Genomic DNA, 21,211 nt, shown 5'->3' on the forward strand with positions numbered 1-21,211 from the left:
GAATTTCCTCCTTTGCTCATCGTGCGAAAAATGCACCAGCAATTGAAGCAGCGATTACTGTAATTCACAATTAAACAGGCAGCAAGTGAGTCTCATTGTATTCTAGCTTGATAGTGATTTCAATTAGTTGGTAGAGGTCATCTCCAGTTCAGTGAGCCGAGACAGCACAAGACAGGTTACAGAGTTAAAGAGGTGCCATGTACAGCACTATGGCAATTTAGAGAATTTGGAGTTTTGGCATAATTAATTCATTTTCATATTATTGATTTTTTTCTCTCGATGGTCTTCATTGCACTTCAGGATCATCGATTAAACTTCAAATAGATGTGAATCAGGACGTGTGAAAGGAAGCTAATGGAGAATAAACAAAGAACAACATATATAACCATTGTCAAATCAGGTCTGTCAGTTGTATTTCTGACAAATAGGTGCTCAACAAAATATTCTGGGGTTCAAATCCCAAAAAATTATGAGCTTAAATTATCATTTAAAATTGTTGTAATATTGTATTTCAGGCATGCAGTAGATGTTCTACTGTAAGTCTGATATGAGATATTGGCAATGAGTGAGTGTGTGATTTTATCTTTGTGTACATACAGTACAGTACAGTACAGTCTTTCTCAGCACTCACAGTCCATTTCTGTCCCACAGGATGTGAAGGCCATTGTTACCCACTCCATCCACAGTGCCATCCACTCTATAGGAGGCATCCAGGTCCTGTTCCCTCTCTTCGCTCAGGTGGACTACAAACAGCTCAATGACAGCAGTGTGGACACCACAGTCTGGTGAGTGGTCTACAAAAACAACCCAGTGGCTGCCTGGAATGCAATGATATAGAAAGTATAATGATTTCTGTTAGAGTAAATTAGCTAAAACATTTACTGGTTTAATGCCACATGTACTGCAGCTGATCCTGAAATTAACCCAGAAACCAACGAGGCTAAAGAAGTGACAAAAGAGACTATGAGCAACATTAGATAACGATGAGTCTTCTACTGTATGTGTAAGAATTGTCTTTCATCTGAAAGACCAACCTTACAATTACGCTGCAGGCTAGAAATAACCGATTATAGAGTGCAGGGCATCTAAGTGTGAAAGGAAGAAATAGTTATGTCGTTTTCCTGGAGCAATGAGCTGCTTTTAGAAACTCAGAGTGTCTGCGTTCTTCTCGCTCCAAGATCGTTCCGATACCAGTCCATCACATGAGCCTTAATGCAGTTACATATCAGGCAGCATCTCCACATAATGTTTGCTGCATCCGAGACTTCCTCAAATAAAGAAGATGAATGTGGGTATGGGCATATATGTGAAGCAAATATGGAGTGGTGTTTCTTATCTCTTTACTCACATGATACTCCAGTAAAGAACATGTAGAAACCCTTCAATGATTTCCATGCAGTATTACTGAAATATGTATGCACAATGTGTATGTTGCAGTGCCACTCTGCTGGCGTTCCTGGTGGAGCTGTTGAAGAGCTCAGTGGCGATGCAGGAGCAAATGCTGGGAGGAAAGGGCTTTTTGGTGATTGGATACCTGCTTGAGAAGGTCAGTTAAAGGCCTCAACTGTGAAGAGTTTGTGTTACATGTCATATTTCTTTGTTGTTGGGTGAATAAGGAAAGTAACCTTGATTTTAACTAACTTTTCAAAGCTTATAAGACCTCCGGTTTTATACTGTAATGTGTTATGTTTTGATTGCCCGTGTGTATCTGCTGTACACTAAGTTGCAAGTTTATTAGGTGCAGTCGGGTGTTTCTATTATTTTGTCCAAGCCATTTATATCCGCGAGGTTAGGCTAAATAACAGAAACATCTCTCTGTATGATGCAATACAGTTCAACAGCACCACAAACTGCATCCTCCTAAATGATCACAAGTTGAATCAAAAACTGAACACTATAAACTTCACGAAGAAGGATTTCTGGACTGTTGTACTTGACTTCATTATTCTCAGCTAGGTGTACCTAATAAACAAGCAACTGAGTGCTGAGTTTTTGAATTTTACATGCACATAATTTTCAACAAATAGATGTTTATTAATTTAGTCTTGTTTCTTCTAGCTGCAACAGGAACTAACAGTTTGCCACGTGTGCAAAAAGAAAGATCACATGACTTACAATACAGACTGGTGTTAATGAATGACTAAAGGCAACATAGGCACCATATAACCAGGGTTACACTGGCTATACTGTAGGCTGACAGCCTCTCCTGACACGACCATTTACATAAAACCTATATAATTTTAAATTAAATAAAACTATAACAAAATTTAAATACATTTTAAAGTTATTTGTAGATTTTTACTAATCTGAAAAATGTTCTCACTTTCAAATTTGCACTTTCAGACATAGCTGTTTTTGTGTATTTTTTGTGTCTGTGCTGAACCCCTTCTCATTTAGTTTCCGTGTCTTCTGTGTCACTAAAATGTCAATCAGTAACCATGTCAACTGTGTATCTACTGTACTGTATGGATGCAGTTATCTTTTGTAACAGTTTAAATAATATTTATTGGTGCTCTATTGGTAGCATCTTGCCCAGGAACCTATTATCAATGTATATGTAACATTCACGTATAAATAATCTGTTTTAGGTTAGAGTCAAAACAACAATGTCATTTACAAAAAAAAGGGGTTTGCATGACCATTCAGTCTGGTTAAATCTCAGTTTATATTTCCTGTCTTCTGTCCAGTCGTCACGAGTCCACATCACCAGGGCAGTACTTGAACAGTTCTTGTCCTTCGCAAAGTATCTGGATGGTTTACCTCATGGAGCGCCTCTTCTCAAACAGCTCTGTGACCATGTCCTTTTCAACGCTGCCATCTGGATACACACCCCTGCCAAGGTCTGTTTATTTGTGTGTTTTCATGACCTTGCTGCAAAGAAAAAAAACAGAAAAAGGTGGCCTGAATAAGAAAACTAATAGGGTGATAGACACAGACTCAGACAGAGACAACATGAAAAATGTGTATAGTGCTCAGGTGGATTTTTCTGAATGCAAGGACAATTTAAACAAGCAATATAAAACGAAGAGAAAGAAGGGACTAACTTCTTAGTGGGGCTATCTTAGTGCCCATTGCCCTTTTAGAATGATATAACAAAGGAGGTAACCGGACACAGGGAGGAGCTGGCACATCACGCAGGGAAAGGACCGAACAGGCAAACAAAGGAAACAAAGACAGAAAGTGACATTTGAAAAGACCCCAGGACAGGAGACAGATGTGTAGTTCCTTTTTTTTCTCGCTCTGAACTAGATGTGAGTGTTTCTGGCATTCTCGCCGGGCCAGTCAGCTCTTGCCTCCATTATTTTCAGCACTTCCTGACTCGCCATCTTCCTCCTCCTGACCCTGAGACACGATTGGCTCCTGGGTACAGTAGTATCGCTCTCCAGGGCATGCTGGAGTTAAGACAAGAAATCAGAGTGAGCAGTTGCTGCAGCTCCGTAGAATAAGTGAAGTCAGAATACAACATATCAACCTTGGACACATGGAAACAGTCCGAAGTGGCTAAACTATGTGATTGCCTATTAGGTTTTTACCTTCAATTGAGTGCCAAGACAGAAACTGACAATGACTTGCTAGTAAACATTACCACAATTCAACAGGGTCATAATAATAAGACAAATATAATAAATGTACTAAGCAGCAACAGACACACACAAAATAATTGAATCCTTTAATCTTAGCTCCACTTTACCATTCTTGTCTCCAGCTGAGCTGTCTTATTTTCCACTTCTCAGGGTATTATCATTACCTTCATTATTGGCATGAATATCCTAGGTCATATTCAGGACAGGAAACACTTGAAGCGATCACATCAGAACCTCATCTCATAATGCCTTCCTTGCTCACACTGAAAATAAAGTGTACTTCACCAAGCACTTGAGGTAAACATAATTTCTTCAGAGATGGAGAAATGTTTGTTAGAAGCTATTTTTGCAGCAGTCCCGCCCAAACTATTGTGCTATGATCAAAGAATTTTAGGCTTTTCTGCAGCCAAACCTGTTGTAAATCGCACCAGACAAACACCTCAGCTCAATGTGTGAAAAGCAATGTAATGAAGGCCATTTAAGCCAGCCGAGTGCGCTCTCCATTCTAGATGAGCTGCGATGTGGTATGGTCAGGCCGCAGCACTCCGCTAATTTCATCCGCTTAACTAGAGCTGCCTCGTTAAGGCTGGTCCTTAGCATTGTGGTCACTGTAATGAGCTCAGAGATTTGTGAGCGTTCAGCAGACTCCAATCTGTACGAAAGATGGATAGGATTAGTTAGGGGAATATTACAGTTGTTTTTTTCGATTGCTTAAGCACTATTTTGAAAACAGTGACCTGTTTTTCAAAACACTACACCCAATTAGCAGAACACCTCAGACCCTTTGCAAAATGAAACACTCTTGCAAAAACTATACACTAATTTATAAAAACATATTTTGTTACCATGTGAAACACACACGTTTCTTATGACTTAATTCTGTTTGAACCAGTTACCCACTGCTGTTGCTAACCTAAAAAAATTTTAAAATTTTTTCTTCCCCTTTTTAAAAAAAAAATTACCACTTTTTTTTTTATAAAAAATTTTTTTTTTTTTTTTTAATGAAGTACAAAGAAGTGCAAATATACAATAAGTTCACCAAACACTACACAAGACCAATGCTGCAGACTGAGGAAAATATAATGTATTTCCCCAATACATATCCAAATCAGTCAACATGGAGAATCACAACAAAAATTCCCAGTTTTGATGCTACAGTACTACAATAATTTTTATGAAACCTTTTATTCAAAAAAAAAAAAAAAAAAATAAAAATAATTATCTACAAAAACTTTTTATTATAAAATTAAAAAAAAAAACAAAAAAAAAAACAAAAAAAATAATAAACCTTCCCTTTTTTTTTTTTTTTTTTTTTATTTTTTTTTTTTTTTTTTTATTTTTTTTTATTATTTTTTTTTTTTTTTTTTTTTTTTTTTTTTTTTTTTTTTTTTTTTTTTTTTTTTTTTTTTTTTTTTTTTTTTTTTTTTTTTTTTTTTTTTTTTTTTTTTTTTTTTTTTTTTTTTTTTTTTTTTTTTAATTTTTTTTTTTTTTTTTTTTTTTTTTTTTTTTTTTTATCTTCTTTTTTTTTTTTTTTTTTTTTTTTTTTTTTTTTTTTTTTTTTTTTTTTTTTTTATTTTTTTTTTTTAATTAATAAAATAATTTAAAATAAAAAAAAAAAAAAAAAAAAAGAAAAAAAAAAAGAAAAAAAAAAAAAAAAAAAAAAAAAAAAAAAAAACAAAAAAAAAAAAAAAAAAACCCTAAATTTTTTTTTTTTTTTTTTAAAAAAAACATTAAAAAAAAAAAAAAAAAAAAACAAAAAAAAAAAAATAAATAAAAAATAAAAAAAAAATTTTTTTTTTTTTTTTTTATTTTAAAAAAAACTTTTTTTTTAAAACAAAAAAAAAAAAAAAAATTTTTTTTTTTTATCAAAAAACTAACAAATTTTTTTTTTTTTTTTTTTTTTTTTTTTTTTTTTTTTTTTTTTTTTTTTTTTATATTTTTTTTTTTTTTTTTTTTTTTTTTTTTTTTTTTTTTTTTTTTTTCCTTTTAAAAAAAAAAAAAAAAAAAAAAAAAAAAAAAAAAAAAAAAAAAAAAAAAAAAAAAAAAAAAAAAAAAAAAAAAAAAAAAAAAAAAAAAAAAAAAAAAGAGTCCAGCTATCCCTCTACACATATCTGTCATCGGAGTTCATCGGCACCGCCACCATCTACACCACCATCCGCCGTGTCGGCACCGTCCTGCAGCTGATGCACACTCTGAAGTACTACTACTGGGCCATCAACCCGCTGGAGTGCAGTGGAATCACCCCCAAAGGTCTTGGTAGGTTCACACCTGCACACATAAAGACATTCTCACTGTAAGAAGAAAGTTAGAAAAGAGATAACTGATTAATGAACACCACTAGAGATTAAAAGACTCTATTCCTGAACTATTGACTACACAATACACACAGCAATAACACAATATTCCATTATGTATATTGGTTATTACTTTATGGACTCAACTGGTTTTTACCTTTTTTATATGCAAAACAAATTGTGATTTATACTGTAATGATAGGAATATAGAGATGCTTTATTTGCATATTATTCTCTATTGAATGTACATGTATTTTTAAAATTTCTTGTCGGGTGGTCAAACTACTTTTGAAGCCCCCTACACCTTTCTGACATCAGAATTGAGCGGGCTGTATCCGACAAGCATGCAGCGATTTGCTAGGTATGCAGAGGTGCCAAAGTAAGTAGGGTTTCAACTTCAACGCTTTCTATTAATAACTTTTGAGCTTTTCTACAGTAACCATAGTTACATGCAGAAACTAAAATTAGCCTTTAATTATATGTGGTTGATGGAGATTAGCTTTTTAAGATGAGTCACTGTGCTAAAGAGGCTTTCAATTTCTCAAATCAGTTTTATCTTACCACTGAAAACAACACCATGAAGACCTAAAGTCAATAGTCAATGAGACTTAAATAGCTAACTGAATGTTTAATGGCTTTGCAAATTTGCGAAGTACATTATGTAATGCCAGGTCAAATAATTACAGCTTCCTTAAATTGCATTAAATACAGATGGCTATTTGATCATCGTTTCAAAATGGAGATAATGACAGGAAAGAAAGTGGTAATTTATGTTACACACAGACAAATTCATGCATTCAGTGGGTGTGAGTGGGTTACTCTACCTTCCCTTAAAGGGGTGTTAGAATGATTATATAGGGTATTTTACACTGTTCCTTAAGGTCTCCTAAGGCCTGTGAAGACTTTGTGAATACTAGCTAGGTGTTTCGTTAGCTGCGGCTGTCCCTTCAATTCTAGCTATATGTAGCTACAAATCACGGATAGTTAGCTTCATTTTCGGTGTAATTCGAGTTTGAATTTTGTCGCGCCACGTATACAACATCTACCTAAGGGTTTTATAAAGCTAACAACAGTGTCCGATTTCAAGTTAATGAATATTTGTGAATTTAAGAAGGAATTCTAAGGGGAGGCTAGCTAGCTCTTATTGATAGAGCTACATCCAGCCGCAGGCTCTATCAATGAGACTCGCGGACAAGCGGCGTTTATTTACTCAATCTTTTGTTTAAGTAACTCAACATATTATAATTACAGACATTTTAAGATTAACTAGAATCTGTGGTAAGAGATTGCTGGCGTAAAAAGCTCGCTGACCGCACTCTCACTCACACACACCTGGCATTAGGAAGAGGGGAACTGCAGGCCCTGGAGCTCTGTCCAGGCAGCGGCGTTTGGTAGTCATTCACCCACCAAGCGGTGACTTTGCGCGGGTATGGAGTGCTGTGGGCTGCTAGCCTTGACGGAGCTCAATCGAGCTCACAGCAGGCCGGGGTCTGTGAAGGAAGGCAGGCCAGGCAGCGAGGCAAAATCTGCAATTAGCCATCCATTTCGTAAAACGGCCCATATTTGAGCTTTACATGGTTGATTTCTCGCATAAAAAAGTTTCAGAAGTGAATTTTGTAATGGAATAGCAGAGATCTGTGTGACCTAGATTCAGAAGATTCGGTTTTTGGGAGGTTGACGTCAACTTCCAGCTTTGTTGAGATTCGCCCGTTTTCAGCGGCAGTTTCAAAATATGAGATTTTCATAATAAAGGGGTGTTGTTATGGAAGTTTCCTTTGCAGCAGGGGGGAGAGTTTTCAGAGTTTAGTAAATTGAAACAAATAAGACAGTCTGAGACTAGAACCAAGTTGGGTTTTTGTATTTTATTAAAAAAGATACATTTGCAAATATAGGAGCAACATGATTTCAAAAAAGGCCGCAGCCCAGTGTGGAGTCAGTGTCTCAAATGAGTGAACAGAAACACTAGGCTTTTATGCATCTTCAGAGTGACAACACACACGCACTTGGCTTAGTATGACGCTACAATTTTGACAGGCAATCTGATACACGTGAAGACAATCAGAAAAATACAAGAGACATCTTGGAGTCATCTCACCTCCTCCTCCCTGTATGACTTTCACCCCCCAGTTACATCTTAACTGGCATGGGAAAACATGAGGTAGTTTTAGGGTGACCTTGTACCTTTATCGGTTCAGGCTAACAGTGCTCACATAATGTTCCAGACTGGATGTCTCACAAAGTTAGAATCAAAATCTACATGTGGGAAATGAGATAGACTCTTCCAGCATTTGTGAGAGGAGTAAAGTACAAATTAAACATAAAAATATAAGGAATTGTGCTTAAATGTAATTTTCCCATTACAGTGTCAATGGGATTTTGAGCTTTTATGTATGTCCTATTTACCCACCGAACTGTCGTTATTCAACTATGACAGGGTAAAATCGGTTTTGCATTCTATCACCCCTTTAACAACCACTGTCTGGTGCGAGCAAGGCTAAGCAGCTCCCTTTTGCAAATGTTTCTGCATGTTTGAGAGTGAATAATTGCAGGGAAAAAAAACAAAAAAACATTCTTGTTTAATCTTTAACCTACATTGTGTAATTTTTTGACTTGATTTTTTAGCAAAAAACCCTTTGTTCTTTCACAAATATGTGCTCGTTCATGTGTGATTACTTCCACCAACTAATCAAAGTATTCTTGTAAGCGTGGAATCTGCCATTTAGAATCATTCAGAATACATATGAGCGTGTCGCTCGAATGACGGCCTTTTGCCCTTTTACAATGGCACCGTGACGAATGCCAGGGGGATATTACTCGCCAGGGAAGCGAAAAAGAGAATTAAAACGACAACGCGACAGGCAAAGCAACAAGACCAAAGTTAATATTGGAGTGGCTAGAACAGCGGCGTGTAAACTAGAGATGCTCCGATACTGCCTAAAATGCTGGTATCGGGAAGTCCTAGAGTTTATGCACCGATCCGATACCACGTAATAAAGCCCTAAAGAAAATCTACGTTAAAGTAGTTTATTTATGTTCTTTTTCCATTACAACTTACTGTCAAACTGCATAATAAAAGAAAGTTCTGTGGCATTCATTGTTTGTGTTTGTTCATGTTTCACAAAGAGTTTAACCTGAGCCAGACTGACAAAGATAGAAATCATATCACATCCATACAGGGATAGTAGTATACAGTTGTTACTGCAGCAAAACTAATTGCCCCTCGGGGACAAATAAAGGTCTTGAACTTGAACTTAAAACATAATGAACACACTGGTATCGGATCGGTACTCTGTATCGGCTGATACGCAAGTTCAGGTATCGGAATCGGTATCGGGAAGCAAAAAATGGTATCGGGCCATCTCTAGTGTAAACGATGGAGATAATAAGAGCTAATTTCGGGTTCGGCCACTGTAGGAGTTAAAACGCCATCGGAATGGGAGGGGCTAGAAAGTAATACTCAGTTGGTTGTCATATACAATTTCACCTGTAGATGGGAGAAATTTTTACACAATGTAGCTTTAAGAATAACAGTATTGTCTGTATAACAGAAATCTATTTTTAGTATATATGTATTATTAGTATATTATTATTATTAAATTGTTTCAAACTGAAATGTATGCACATCCTTTTGTGCCTCCTGTAAATGCAGTGTATTTGTAAACAAAACTATAAAAGATTTGTCCATATTTGAAAAAGCAGTGCAATCATCAAATCATCATATTCCAAACACAGCAACAAAGGAAATTTAATATTTTCACAGTCTTTGTAATTCAGCGGTATTAACACAGCCACTGTTGCCACACACCAGAGCTTCAGAAAGGTCGGAGCAGGTCTTTCACTCTAATCAACCTCTTTTTAGCTGGGGACCCTCTACTGACGATGAGTACGCATCCTATGTTGCCATGGCAACAGACAGGTTTGATTGGCAGATCCAAGGGAGCTTTTGGAATTTCTAATCAAATGGCTGTCTGGTTTCCGTTCTGTTTGGCAATACTGCTGTTTGACTGCTGGGATTCAGCCCCATAAAGAACCACTGATAACGGTAGCAATTAGCCTCAGACACGTACTAATGGCCGTTATAGTTAAAGGATTTGCTAATTGTGGCTTGGAAGTCAGTATATGTGTGTACGTGCCTATACTGTAAGAGTGTGATACTCATTGATGGAATTAATTTGCATAGTAATGGGCAGATATTTTGAACCTACAATGAGCTTTGTGGGTAGAAATGTATTTAACCATGCCTCAGTCTGAAGTAATAAGGGTAAATCTTTTCAGTTTCAGTTTTAGTATTAGTGTATTCTTACACTGCACCTGCTTTTAATGCTTTGAAAACCTTCTTATAAATACATAGTTTCCTCATATTTAACAAATAGCTCCATTTGATGTTTAAAAATTGCTTTTAGAACCACAAAAAGGGTGTACCGTACCAAAAAAAATAAAATAAAGAAAGTTGGGCTTGAATGTAACGGATGTCCATTCATATAAAATAGTTGCTCACTATAGCTTTAAGTGAAACAAGAATAAAGCTGAAACAAATTAATGACATAAAAGTACTTCTATTTATTTTTGTTTTATTCTGCCAACCTCAGTAATACCATTATTTTCATGTATTTTGTTTTTCTTTTTTATTGTGTGCCCTGTAATGTATTGTCTGATCTAATGTAATCTAATCTGATACTAAATATCTTACGTGTCCTTAAGTAATCTTGAGAACACACAGACTGAATGTAGATGAACAAACAACTCTTAAATGATGACACTAAAACAAATTGCAGAAATTAATTATAGTTAGATCAAATTGACTTGTGTGTGTAGTTGTTGCAAGGATTCCAGTCAAAACACACACACACACACACACACACACACACACACACACACACACACACACACACACACACACACACAGAGTCGACGAAAAAAACCTCTGACTCCTCACAGGTCGTCATTATCTGGCAGAATAAAACAGTTTTTTCACAATGACTGGAATAAAAGGATAAAAGAAGCACAAGAAGAAAATTAATTTCAAAGAATAAAAGACGATAATTAAAGCTGCCCCTGAGAAGCGGTTTAGATGAATATAAGCTTTGCTCAAATCCTCTTAAAAGACCTTTAAAATGGAGGTTGCACTCGCACACGTTCACCTGGTGCATCAACGTTTGACACAGAGCTGCTGGGTAACCATGATGGATGGTGAGTGTCACAATTCCATAAACATGTACCAGCTTGACAGATAATGATGATGAATCACAGGGGAGTGCTTCAGTGTCATGTTTTGGCTTTGTGTAGAGCAGGTGAACAGATGAAAACAATACACGCTCATACGATTCAAGGGCAGCAGAGCATTACAAAATTACGGCGGGAGAAGCTTCGTATTTTCCTTTGACACACACGGTCTTTTATGTTTCTCTTTGCTTTACTAAAATGCCCTTATTTCTAAAGATTGAGTCTTATATCATTCTTGCTTTGGTCTGAACATATGCATCTTTTCTATTTGGCACCATATTCTATTAGTTAGTTATTTGGCAGCCGTTTTGAGCCGATTCATCACAGCCCTAAGCTTCTAGTGTATCTGGCGCACACATTAAACACCTCAAAAATGAATTAAATTCAGTTACAACAATATCAAATGCAATGCCGACATCTGAGTTGTCGGTTTTCCTCTTTTCAAAAGGGCTACTGTGCCATATTTCAGAGGTGAAAGGAAACCTTTGCTGAAGCCAAATGCAGCCACATTTCAGAATGAACTAACACAACTGTTGAAAACACAACATTTCCTGGACCTGGTGGCTATTTGGGGCTCTTAAAGCACATGATTGAAGGTCATGGAGGCCTGTGGCAGTTATAAATCATGGCAAAATTGAGCTAAATGCTTCAAGAATAACAAAGATGTCGGACCTTTCAGAAAGAGGCAATGACATCAGACCCACATGAGGAAATGCTTGTGTTATGCGTCAGATGCTTTTGTGTTTTTTGCTCGATTATTTCTTTGTAGCCCACCACAGCAAAGAGCTGATGGAGTGCCAGAGCTTTAAAGTAGATACAGTGGATTACAGTGCTTGTTTGGCTTGGATCATTTGGTCGTCAATCACATGAATTGCCAAGTATTTGCTGTTATCAGTTAGATTAGTACAACTATAAAATATCCAGATTGCCACATTGCTTCTGGAGTTAATTACCTGATTTACGGTTCTATCGTAGATAGTGTGTGTGTGTGTGTGTGTGTGTGTGTGTGTGTGTGTGTGTGTGTACATATATGTGTGTGTGTCTGTGTGTGTGTGTGTGCGTGCGCATGTGCGCTTGTGTTAACATGTTTTTCTCTGCTCTTCAGGATTTCCCTAATAGAACCTAATATCAGTACAGAGTAGGGCTCACTCAGACAGAGCTACAGACTTATTTAGCTGATCATTTTTGTGCATAAAAATGAATTTTTAACAGGAAATTATTCTTTTGTTTGGGTGATTGTTTAGACGGACCACGGCCATCCCAAAAGGAGATCATCTCGCTCAGAGCCTTCATGCTTCTCTTCCTCAAACAACTCATACTAAAGGTACAGTAAAGGGAAATGGCTTACCATTGTCTTCATCGCATAGTTTAAGTTGCAAGAAATCACTTTTTTCCATTATGTCCTCTGTTGTTGTTTTTTTTATCCCTCCTGGGGGCCGTGGGCTTAATCTAAAGTGTGTGTGTGTGTGTGTGTGTGTGTGTGTGTGTGTGTGTGTGTGTGTGTGTGTGTGTGTGTGTGTGTGTGTGTGTGTGTGTGTGTGTGTGTGTGTGTGTGTGTGTGTGTGTGTGTGTGTGTGTGTGTGTGTGTGTGTGTGTGTGGAATCGCATTATAGATCAGCAGCCTGAATGAAGCACTGTGTCTTTTGTGTTTGTGTGTGCTTGTATTGATTTGTTCCTGTATTTATGTGTGTGTGTGTGTGTGTGTGTGCCTAACGGTCAAAATGCATCAACCAGGAGCAGAATAAACAAAGTCATCTGAGGTTAAGAAAATGTGAAAACACTTGAAGATCATGAATGATTCGTTTAAAGATGCCATGTCTGTTTTTTCACAGGACCGGGGCGTGAAGGAGGACGAGCTGCAAAGCATTCTCAACTACCTATTGACCATGCATGAGGTAAATGCTAATTTCTGTGCCAAAGAGAGACTGTCAGAGAGGGCAAAAGAGTGAGACACAGACAGTGAAAGCGTTTGAGTGGAGCTGGTGGCAAAATGTGCATTATAATTTGTGCGCCACTTAAACGAGTAAGAGTGTGAGTCAGCTTCGGGGCTGTGACAGCATGAAAAATGGCGCAACAATGGACTGAACAGAATGTACTCTTCTGTAACAATTATATCTATTCTTGCTCTGAAATACCACCTGTTCCTCCACAATGCCCCCTCATTGTCCACCCCTACAACTCTCTCTTTGTCCTTGTAACCCTCTAGTCGTCTGTCCTTTCAATTCGGGCTTCCTCTTCCTTCTTTTTTCACCTGTTCATCTTCGCTTTCTTTTTTCTGCAGGATGAGAATATCCACGACGTGCTCCAGCTATTGGTAGCTCTTATGTCTGAACACCCAGCATCTATGATTCCTGCATTTGACCAGAGAAATGGAATAAGGTGAATGCTACACATACACACATACATACATTCATTCATTCATTCATTCATTCATTCATTTATATCTTTTAGCGACTCAAAGTAATTTACAAATTCAGCAGTGAAGATTTTAAAAGCAGTGAAAGATTTAGACAAGCAATTGTATTCTCTGTTTTTTATTGTACAAAGTAATGTGTGACCTTTGTCTTCATTATATGATTTGTCTGATGAGCAAAAACATTTTGTGCAACGTTTTGTGCAGCAACCACAACCTAAATGCTTTACTACATGGTTAAGCTATTGTTTGTATGGTCAGTTACAATACTGATATAACATGTACGAAGGGTAGCTTCAGCCAGGCAGCATGTTTTCTAAAAGACAGAGTCAAAATGTGCTGCTAAGTCCCCTAAAGCACAACTGCACATTGGTGTGTTTTTTGTTGCTATGGTAAATCTCCTGTTGCCGCAGAGCTAGTCAGCAAACTGTATTGTGTGTCCCATTCTTTTCACTTTCATGTCCTCTGAGCACATGTGTTGCTAACTTGGATGGAGGAGGATGTTTACGGAGTGTCAGGCAGCAGGTGTTTACTACACACACAGAATAACTGTTTTTTTATTTTACTTTTAGCCTACATCTAAGGTATTATAATTCCTTCATTGATATGTAATCAGTGTGGCTGTGTTTGACATGTTACAGGGTGATCTGCAAGCTTCTGGCCTCTAAGAGCGAGAGTATCCGCGTCCAAGCCCTCAAAGTCCTGGGCTACTTCCTCAAGCACCTTGGTCACAAGTCAGTACCTTTTTATATCTCTGTGCTTTCTGTCTGGTATATAATGTGGTGTTTGGTGCTCGGTAAATGGTGATTCACTGAAATAAGGGAGAACTTAAATATTTTCTTATGTCACAACGGAAATACTGCATCACAGTTGTTAGATTGAGAGGCCTCACATACTGTAGAGTGTGAGAAAACCTACTGCAGTAAAAACTGCGGCGAGCCTCCAGTGAGCCTTAGAAGGGCTGTTTGTTTGTGTACGTAAAGATAATGTCCCCATCATCAAGTCCACGCGGAATAATCATTCTGACAGTGTGCACTGGCAGGGAGGTGGAACCTTGATGAGCAGCAATGAATGCTGGGGATTTATTCATCCCATGTGACATGCAAGCCTCTCCCTGCACGACATGGGAGCAGGCTGCCAAGCTGCACCTGAGCCCTGCACCTTTAGTGCCCCACCTACTACACATCTGCTCCAACCAAACATCCTGTAGGGCTGCCTCTTTTATGTTTACTTATGGAAATGTAATATTTATCCAGGAAGCAATTTAGTGATATTTTACACTTTTTAAAGACATTTCATAAATTAATTAAACATAACCTATTTTTCGGGGGGATTTACCAATAATCTGATGATTTATTGTCTTAAAAAAACTGGATAAAAATAGGATTTTCTGCTATAATCAGGATTTTGGAGCCACTGAAATGTTTTATTGTATTGTTGATCTCATAGATTAAAAATAAACCAATTCAGATTATATTGGGGAATTGTTGTATTTCTGTAAAATTATAGAGTGTGGTCTAAGACCTACTTTATCTGTAGTGTCCTGAGATAACTTCTGTTATGATTTGACACTACACTACTACATCCAATTTTAAAATTGAATTGAAAAATTGAATTGAATTATACTGGGTATCTAAACTGTAGTTTGAGAGTCAATGTTATATCTAATCAACAACTGTTTTAGATATTTTCTGCAGTGTTGCTGTTGATATTGTTTCTTAATTGCAAGCATGTAGCCCCTCGTTTTCACATCTGATTGAAAGCAGAGTGAAACTGTATTGCAGGGGCATCAACAGGGCATCACTTTGAGGACAGTAGCTTACAACAGTCCACCAACTAATGGAGATCTGATAGCTATTTTGACATTTCATTTAAAGATGTGTGTGTGTGTGTGTGTGTGTGTGTGTGTGTGTGTGTGTGTGTGTCTGTATATTTTTAACCACAGTCGCTGTCTTGTGTCTCATGGCGCTGTCTTATTATGACAGACCAAGATTCATAGACATAATGTATTTATTTCTGTGTAAAGTATGCCATCATGCCCTCAGTTTAATAGTTCCTGTTCTATTTGGGACTGTTTATCTATATTTCAGTACAATGTAATTATTCTGTTAAAAGAGAGTAAAATTAGTAACTGATTAAACTGAAACATTAAAAACATGATAATGGGAGCTAAAGGATCTTAGATGTATATGTGAATGGTTATTCTACTAACTTTCCATTATTTCCTGTTCTTAACAACCTGATTACAGTCAGGAATATACAGAAGCTCTAAGCAATTTTGGCTTAATTAAATTTTTTTTAAATCCTCAAAGTTAGTCAAACCTGATTTCTGATTCTTTCTAGTTAAAAGCCTTTTAGAGACACAATTTTCACCCACTGGCAAGGTTAATTGTTAAAGTTAATGATTTGCAGCCATGCAAACGTTGCCCCAGTGCCGCCTGCAGTGTTGCCGTTCGGTTAATGTCTCTTGTTAATTTCTCCTGTTGGTATTCATTTCTCATCCTCTTTGGTCCCGTCATAACTGACAGGGCCACATGGTGCCACCTGCCAATATCAGACTGTCATCAGGCCAGTGGCAATCACTGTCAATTTCAGCTGTCATAAATTCTGTTATGAATGGCAAACTGTGTGTGTATGTCTCCCTGCAGGAGGAAGGTAGAGATCATGCACACGCACAGTCTTTTCACACTGCTGGGGGAGAGGCTGATGATGCACACCAACACGGTCTCCGTCACCACCTACAACACTTTGTATGAGGTAGGTGATTGGCTCATTGACATGCTATAGCAACGTGCATGAAGTGATGCCCTTTTAGTCTGTAAGTTGTCAGAATTCTAGTGATAGTCGTGGCATTTTAATTGACAGCTGTTAATCCTCTGTGTGTGCAGATTTTGACAGAGCAGGTCTGTACTCAGGTGGTTCACAAACCCCACCCTGAGCCCGACTCCACTGTCAAGATCCAGAATCCCAGTAAGTACAAAAACACTGTAGCCTGCATCTGCCGTGTCTCGCTGCGTTCTTGTGTCTGCCAATAATGCAGTGTTGTTTTAATGCGAGTAAACAAAGCCTCAATTCAAAAGCCGACACTGCTGCCATCTCCCACGTATTAATCTGCCTCTCACTCTCCTGTCCCTCACATTTTTCTCTCTCGTTCAAAATGCTTTGAACCTTTTTCTTCTCATTCCCCGGTTTTTACCTCCCACCCAGTGATTCTAAAGGTAGTGGCCACCCTGTTGAAGAACTCCTCTCCCAGTGCTGAGCTGATGGAAGTCAGAAGACTCTTTCTTTCTGACATGATAAAACTCTTCAGTAACAGCCGTGAAAACCGGCGGTAAGAGTATACAAATGACTAGCATTTATTCAACTACTTGTCTTTTGCTTCTTACATTGCTTCTTATATTGTAATATTAAGCACACGCTGCAGCCCAACTCACATACAGTGTTTTTGTTGTGTACCAGCTGCCTGCTGCAGTGCTCTGTTTGGCAGGACTGGATGTTCTCCCTCGGATACATCAACCCCAAGAACCCAGAGGAGCAGAAAATTACCGAGATGGTGTACAACATCTTTAGGATCCTGCTCTACCATGCCATCAAATACGAATGGGGAGGGTGGAGGGTCTGGGTTGATACCCTATCCATCGCACACTCCAAGGTGAGAGTGAGATATGCACTTTAAGTATCAAAGAGCAAAAGCGTCTTTGTACACTCAACATTTTGCATTTACACTCATCAATCAATCATGAAGAAATACATTAATGAAACAACATAAATACCCATTTCCCCATCCAGACGAGCCTCAATAAACTAGAATTTCATGCCTTACGTTTGATGATATTGATTGGTATTGATATTTTGAGTGAAGCCTTCTTAAGTGCTGACAAAAGCCTTATTGATTTGTACATATTGACTATATTTAACCTACTTAATTTTTCAGTGACCTGCAAGGCCCAGAGGAAGTATCATGCTGACTGATGATTCATAGATATCATTTTAAATAACAGATCATCTCTCTGATCACTGTTCAGTGGTGGGAATTTAACTCACCCATTCTCTCATGGCAGTGCAAAAGCGAGGGAACATTATGGATGATGCTCTAATAGCCCCTTTAGACTCGCGTCCCAGTTTCATCCATGCAGCCGTTGGTACAGATGATCTATGAGCCCATAAGGACTACCTGGTGGAGAAGTTATTGATGTGAAGGTTAACTATTGTCAGTGCTTGTGTTCCAATCACATAACCAATGATATCCACACCATCTTTCACAGGTGACCTACGAAGCCCATAAAGAGTACTTGGCTAAGATGTACGAAGAATACCAGCGCCAGGAGGAGGAAAACATGAAGAAGGGGAAGAAAGGCTCTGTGTCCACCATCTCTGGGCTTTCCGCTACACCCGCCCCTGTCGTCAACGGCAACCTGGAGATTGACGACAACTCCCAGACACAGACACCCGAGAGTGAGGCGGAGTACAGCGAGGGGGCTGGCGGGGACTCGCGCAACCTCCTTGCAGAGGGCGCTGTGAAGCGACCTAATGGAGAAGCCCTGACGCCCGGCGAGCAAAGCGCTGGTCCGGGGGTGAGGGTGGAGGTCCATGACCTGCTGGTAGACATTAAAGCAGAGAAGGTAGAGGCCACAGAAGTAAAGCTGGATGATCTGGACTTGTCTCCAGAAGGCCTTGGTGGAGGTGTGGGTGGAGGAGGTGGCGGAGTAATAGAGAATGGACCTCTGGTAGAAGTGGATTCTCTCCTGGACAGTGCTTACTGCGCTGTAGTTCAAAACCTAAATGGGAATCTGGTGCCTAAAGATGACACGTCAGGCTCAGGGGTTGGCATGGGCTCAAGCCTGGGGCTTTCAGGAGTCAGCCTGGAGGATGATGGGAACATGGGTCCGCTCATCACATTGGCTGACGAGAAAGACAGTGTCCCGAGCAACAATGGATTTCTCTTCAGCAAGGTAGGATGTGATATGAAGATTATTGTCTCTGATTACTTAAGTTGGATCTGTGGAGCCACATCTTTCCCTTCTGATCTAGAATATAATACCACCAAACAGTCCACTTGCTTTCTGTCCTTAGTCTTTCTACTTTCCTTATGACTTAATGTTCTTTTATGTTTTTATTACCCCATTTATCTCTTCCAGGTCGACGAGAAGCTGCTTCCAGCTCTGGCAGCCACAGACCCTCTTGTACTGCCGAGTCCAGACCAGCCCACTCCATCCGGCCCAGTCCCGGCTCACTCCACCACCAGCGCCAGTGATGACCTCAGCCTGCTGGCCCACATGACTAGCTGCGGCTCTGATTTAACACAGAGCCACACTGCTGGAGAACTTCCAGAGGACGGGCCCTTCAAGATCGAGAGCCCCCTTGCTGACATCAGCTCTATTGCAGAGGCTGAGAGCCAAGCCCAGATCCAGGGATCTAGACCAGATTTCCCAGAGGGAGAGGGCACATCTGGGGCAGAGGGAGAGGCCGCAGAGCTTAAGACTGGGGGAGACACAGCCAGCACCACCTCTGATACAGAGAGGTCAGATGATGGGAAAGACAAGGACACAAAGAAGATCCAAACTACTGCGACCACTCAGGTGTGTTTATCCGTGTACTGTACATGCATCTGATTTTGTTGTTCACACAAGTCTGCAAGTAAGTTGCTGGGTTACTCTAATTGGACATGGCTGCTCCAATGTTATTGTCTGTGTGTATTGATTTGCATTAAAAGCTCAGCTTTCTCTTGGAAGAAAGGCACTGACTGCCCAACATGAACTAATAAACATGAACTAATTATTTAATAAATCAGGGAATACAGAATAAGAAGTCCCAGAGAGTCTTCTGTGTTTTTTCTTATGGAATTTAATTTCATAAACGTATGTATGCCAAGTTTTATATTAGACTAGTAAGGGATGTAATGAAAGCCCTTTGCTGGCTTACCAAATCTTCGCCCCCACCATGTTGCAGGCCCTCCACGGTCGTACTGCAGCCCAGCTGGAGCGGGACCTACGCGTTGATCTGGGTTTCAGGGGCATGCCCATGACGGAGGAGCAACGCCGGCAGTTCAGCCCCGGCCCACGCACAACCATGTTCCGCATCCCAGAATTCAAGTGGTCTCCGATGCACCAGAGGTTGCTTACTGACCTGCTGTTCGCCCTGGAGACCGACGTGCATGTGTGGAGGAGGTGAGCTTAATAAGCTTATACTATTAGCACTTATGCCTTGTTTTCAGGGCGTCTGTATTGATGACACATGTATTGCAAATTTAAAATTAGACTGAGCATATTCAAGAAGTAAAGTGTTACCTGTGATGGGTCAATTTCCAAACTGTAATTTGGTATCGTCCCTCCAACTTTTATTTCTTATTTCAGCCACTCCACCAAGTCGGTGATGGATTTTGTAAACAGCAATGAGAACATCATCTTCGTCCACAACACGATCCACCTCATTTCTCAGATGGTGGACAACATCATCATCGCCTGTGGAGGCATCCTGCCTCTCCTGTCTGCTGCCACCTCCCCTTCTGTAAGTGGCTCTTATCTGCCCCTCTGTGGTAGGAGGGAAAACTGCAGGTCAACAGCTGCTTCGTAGGCCTGTAACTCAGGTGTTAATGCCAAACACCGATTGAATAGGTGTGAATGTGTTGTGTTACATTTTGTAGCTTTTTTTTAACCCTATAAAGTCATGATATATACAAAAATCTAAAATAATCTCATAGACCTTAAAAGTTGAATTTTATACTTGCAAAAAGTTATGTTGTTTAGTTTGGCCTTGCATTTAAAAATGAGTTAACAAAATAAAATGTCTAATATTTCAGGATTCCTCTCTATCTCCATATACTTTACTGTCAATCTAACACTTCTTGCACAGTATTTTAACATTTATTTGAGCTTTGTTCTATTCCTTTAAATTAACAATCTACTTAATTTGATAGTTTGATAATCTATTTACTTTAATCACCTTTCTTTTCTTCTCTGTGTTACATGTATTCTGTGTATTTTCTTGTCTTTTTTGTCTGTTTTTTTGCATGTGCAGAGTTCTAAGAGTAGTGCCAACACTGTAAGTTGCAGTTTCTTCTCTCTTTCTATTCTACTAATACTTTGTTCTGGTTTATTTACCATTGTGACTGACACTAAACCTTGCTTGTCTGACATGCATAGTGTTTCTATTTGTTGTGCTTCTTTGCTGCTAATTAATACTCCCCCCTTATACTGTTGTATCTATTGACCTCTCTGCCTCCGTGTATCCAGTTCCTAAAGTTATAGGAACTAGATATACTGAACTAGATACACTTTGTATAATAGTCTAACATTGTTAGAATTTTATACAAATAAGGGGGATAGAAAAGACTCAAAGGCCAGGAGGTGCATTGATTATAAGGAAAAATTAGAGTAAGAAGATATATTTAGAGTTTCCATAAGTCCTTAGGGGTTACATCTGCTAAGCCTGTCCCATTTGTATCAACACAAAAGAAGGCAGGAGGAGCCGGACCCCAGAGGGGGTCAAAGGGAGAGGAGGTGACCCCTGTTCCTGGGGGAGGAGGCGCAGGGGGAGAGGTGCGTAAATAGCCTTAGACTCCCACCATCACCAGAAGAGCTAAGAGCACCAACCCAAGCCTATCTGTCCTCACCTTGTGTGTCTGTTATTCCCCAAATGTCTGTTCTCACTTTCTCTGACGAGCCTCCAGATGCTTGCACTTTGTCGACTCTCCACAG

The 21,211-nt window shown here is 38.9% G+C and overlaps 1 protein-coding gene across 26 annotated transcripts in view; it reads left to right on the plus strand.

The window, feature by feature from the left end:
• Nucleotides 1-21,211, plus strand: part of nbeaa (neurobeachin a) — a 96,933-nt gene that overhangs the window by 46,598 nt on the left and 29,124 nt on the right. For 18 of the 26 annotated variants that reach the window (XM_039776893.1, XM_039776891.1, XM_039776890.1 and 15 more), the window contains exons 10-27: nucleotides 652-785; nucleotides 1,438-1,546; nucleotides 2,688-2,840; nucleotides 5,672-5,840; nucleotides 12,346-12,425; nucleotides 12,934-12,996; nucleotides 13,383-13,480; nucleotides 14,156-14,248; nucleotides 16,163-16,271; nucleotides 16,403-16,484; nucleotides 16,722-16,845; nucleotides 16,974-17,166; nucleotides 17,780-18,466; nucleotides 18,653-19,093; nucleotides 19,464-19,681; nucleotides 19,868-20,021; nucleotides 20,532-20,555; nucleotides 20,969-21,052. In XM_039776893.1, coding sequence (XP_039632827.1) covers nucleotides 652-785; nucleotides 1,438-1,546; nucleotides 2,688-2,840; nucleotides 5,672-5,840; nucleotides 12,346-12,425; nucleotides 12,934-12,996; nucleotides 13,383-13,480; nucleotides 14,156-14,248; nucleotides 16,163-16,271; nucleotides 16,403-16,484; nucleotides 16,722-16,845; nucleotides 16,974-17,166; nucleotides 17,780-18,466; nucleotides 18,653-19,093; nucleotides 19,464-19,681; nucleotides 19,868-20,021; nucleotides 20,532-20,555; nucleotides 20,969-21,052 — 3,015 coding nt within the window. Of the gene's footprint in view, nucleotides 1-651; nucleotides 786-1,437; nucleotides 1,547-2,687; nucleotides 2,841-5,671; nucleotides 5,841-12,345; nucleotides 12,426-12,933; nucleotides 12,997-13,382; nucleotides 13,481-13,949; nucleotides 14,040-14,155; nucleotides 14,249-16,162; nucleotides 16,272-16,402; nucleotides 16,485-16,721; nucleotides 16,846-16,973; nucleotides 17,167-17,779; nucleotides 18,467-18,652; nucleotides 19,094-19,463; nucleotides 19,682-19,867; nucleotides 20,022-20,531; nucleotides 20,556-20,968; nucleotides 21,053-21,211 lie in introns of those variants that run through there. The other 8 variants (XM_039776903.1, XM_039776914.1, XM_039776912.1 and 5 more) reach the window with 3 other exon arrangements.

Source organism: Perca fluviatilis, chromosome 16 (genome assembly GCF_010015445.1).
Source record: "Perca fluviatilis chromosome 16, GENO_Pfluv_1.0, whole genome shotgun sequence".
NCBI classification, from domain to species: domain Eukaryota; kingdom Metazoa; phylum Chordata; class Actinopteri; order Perciformes; family Percidae; genus Perca; species Perca fluviatilis.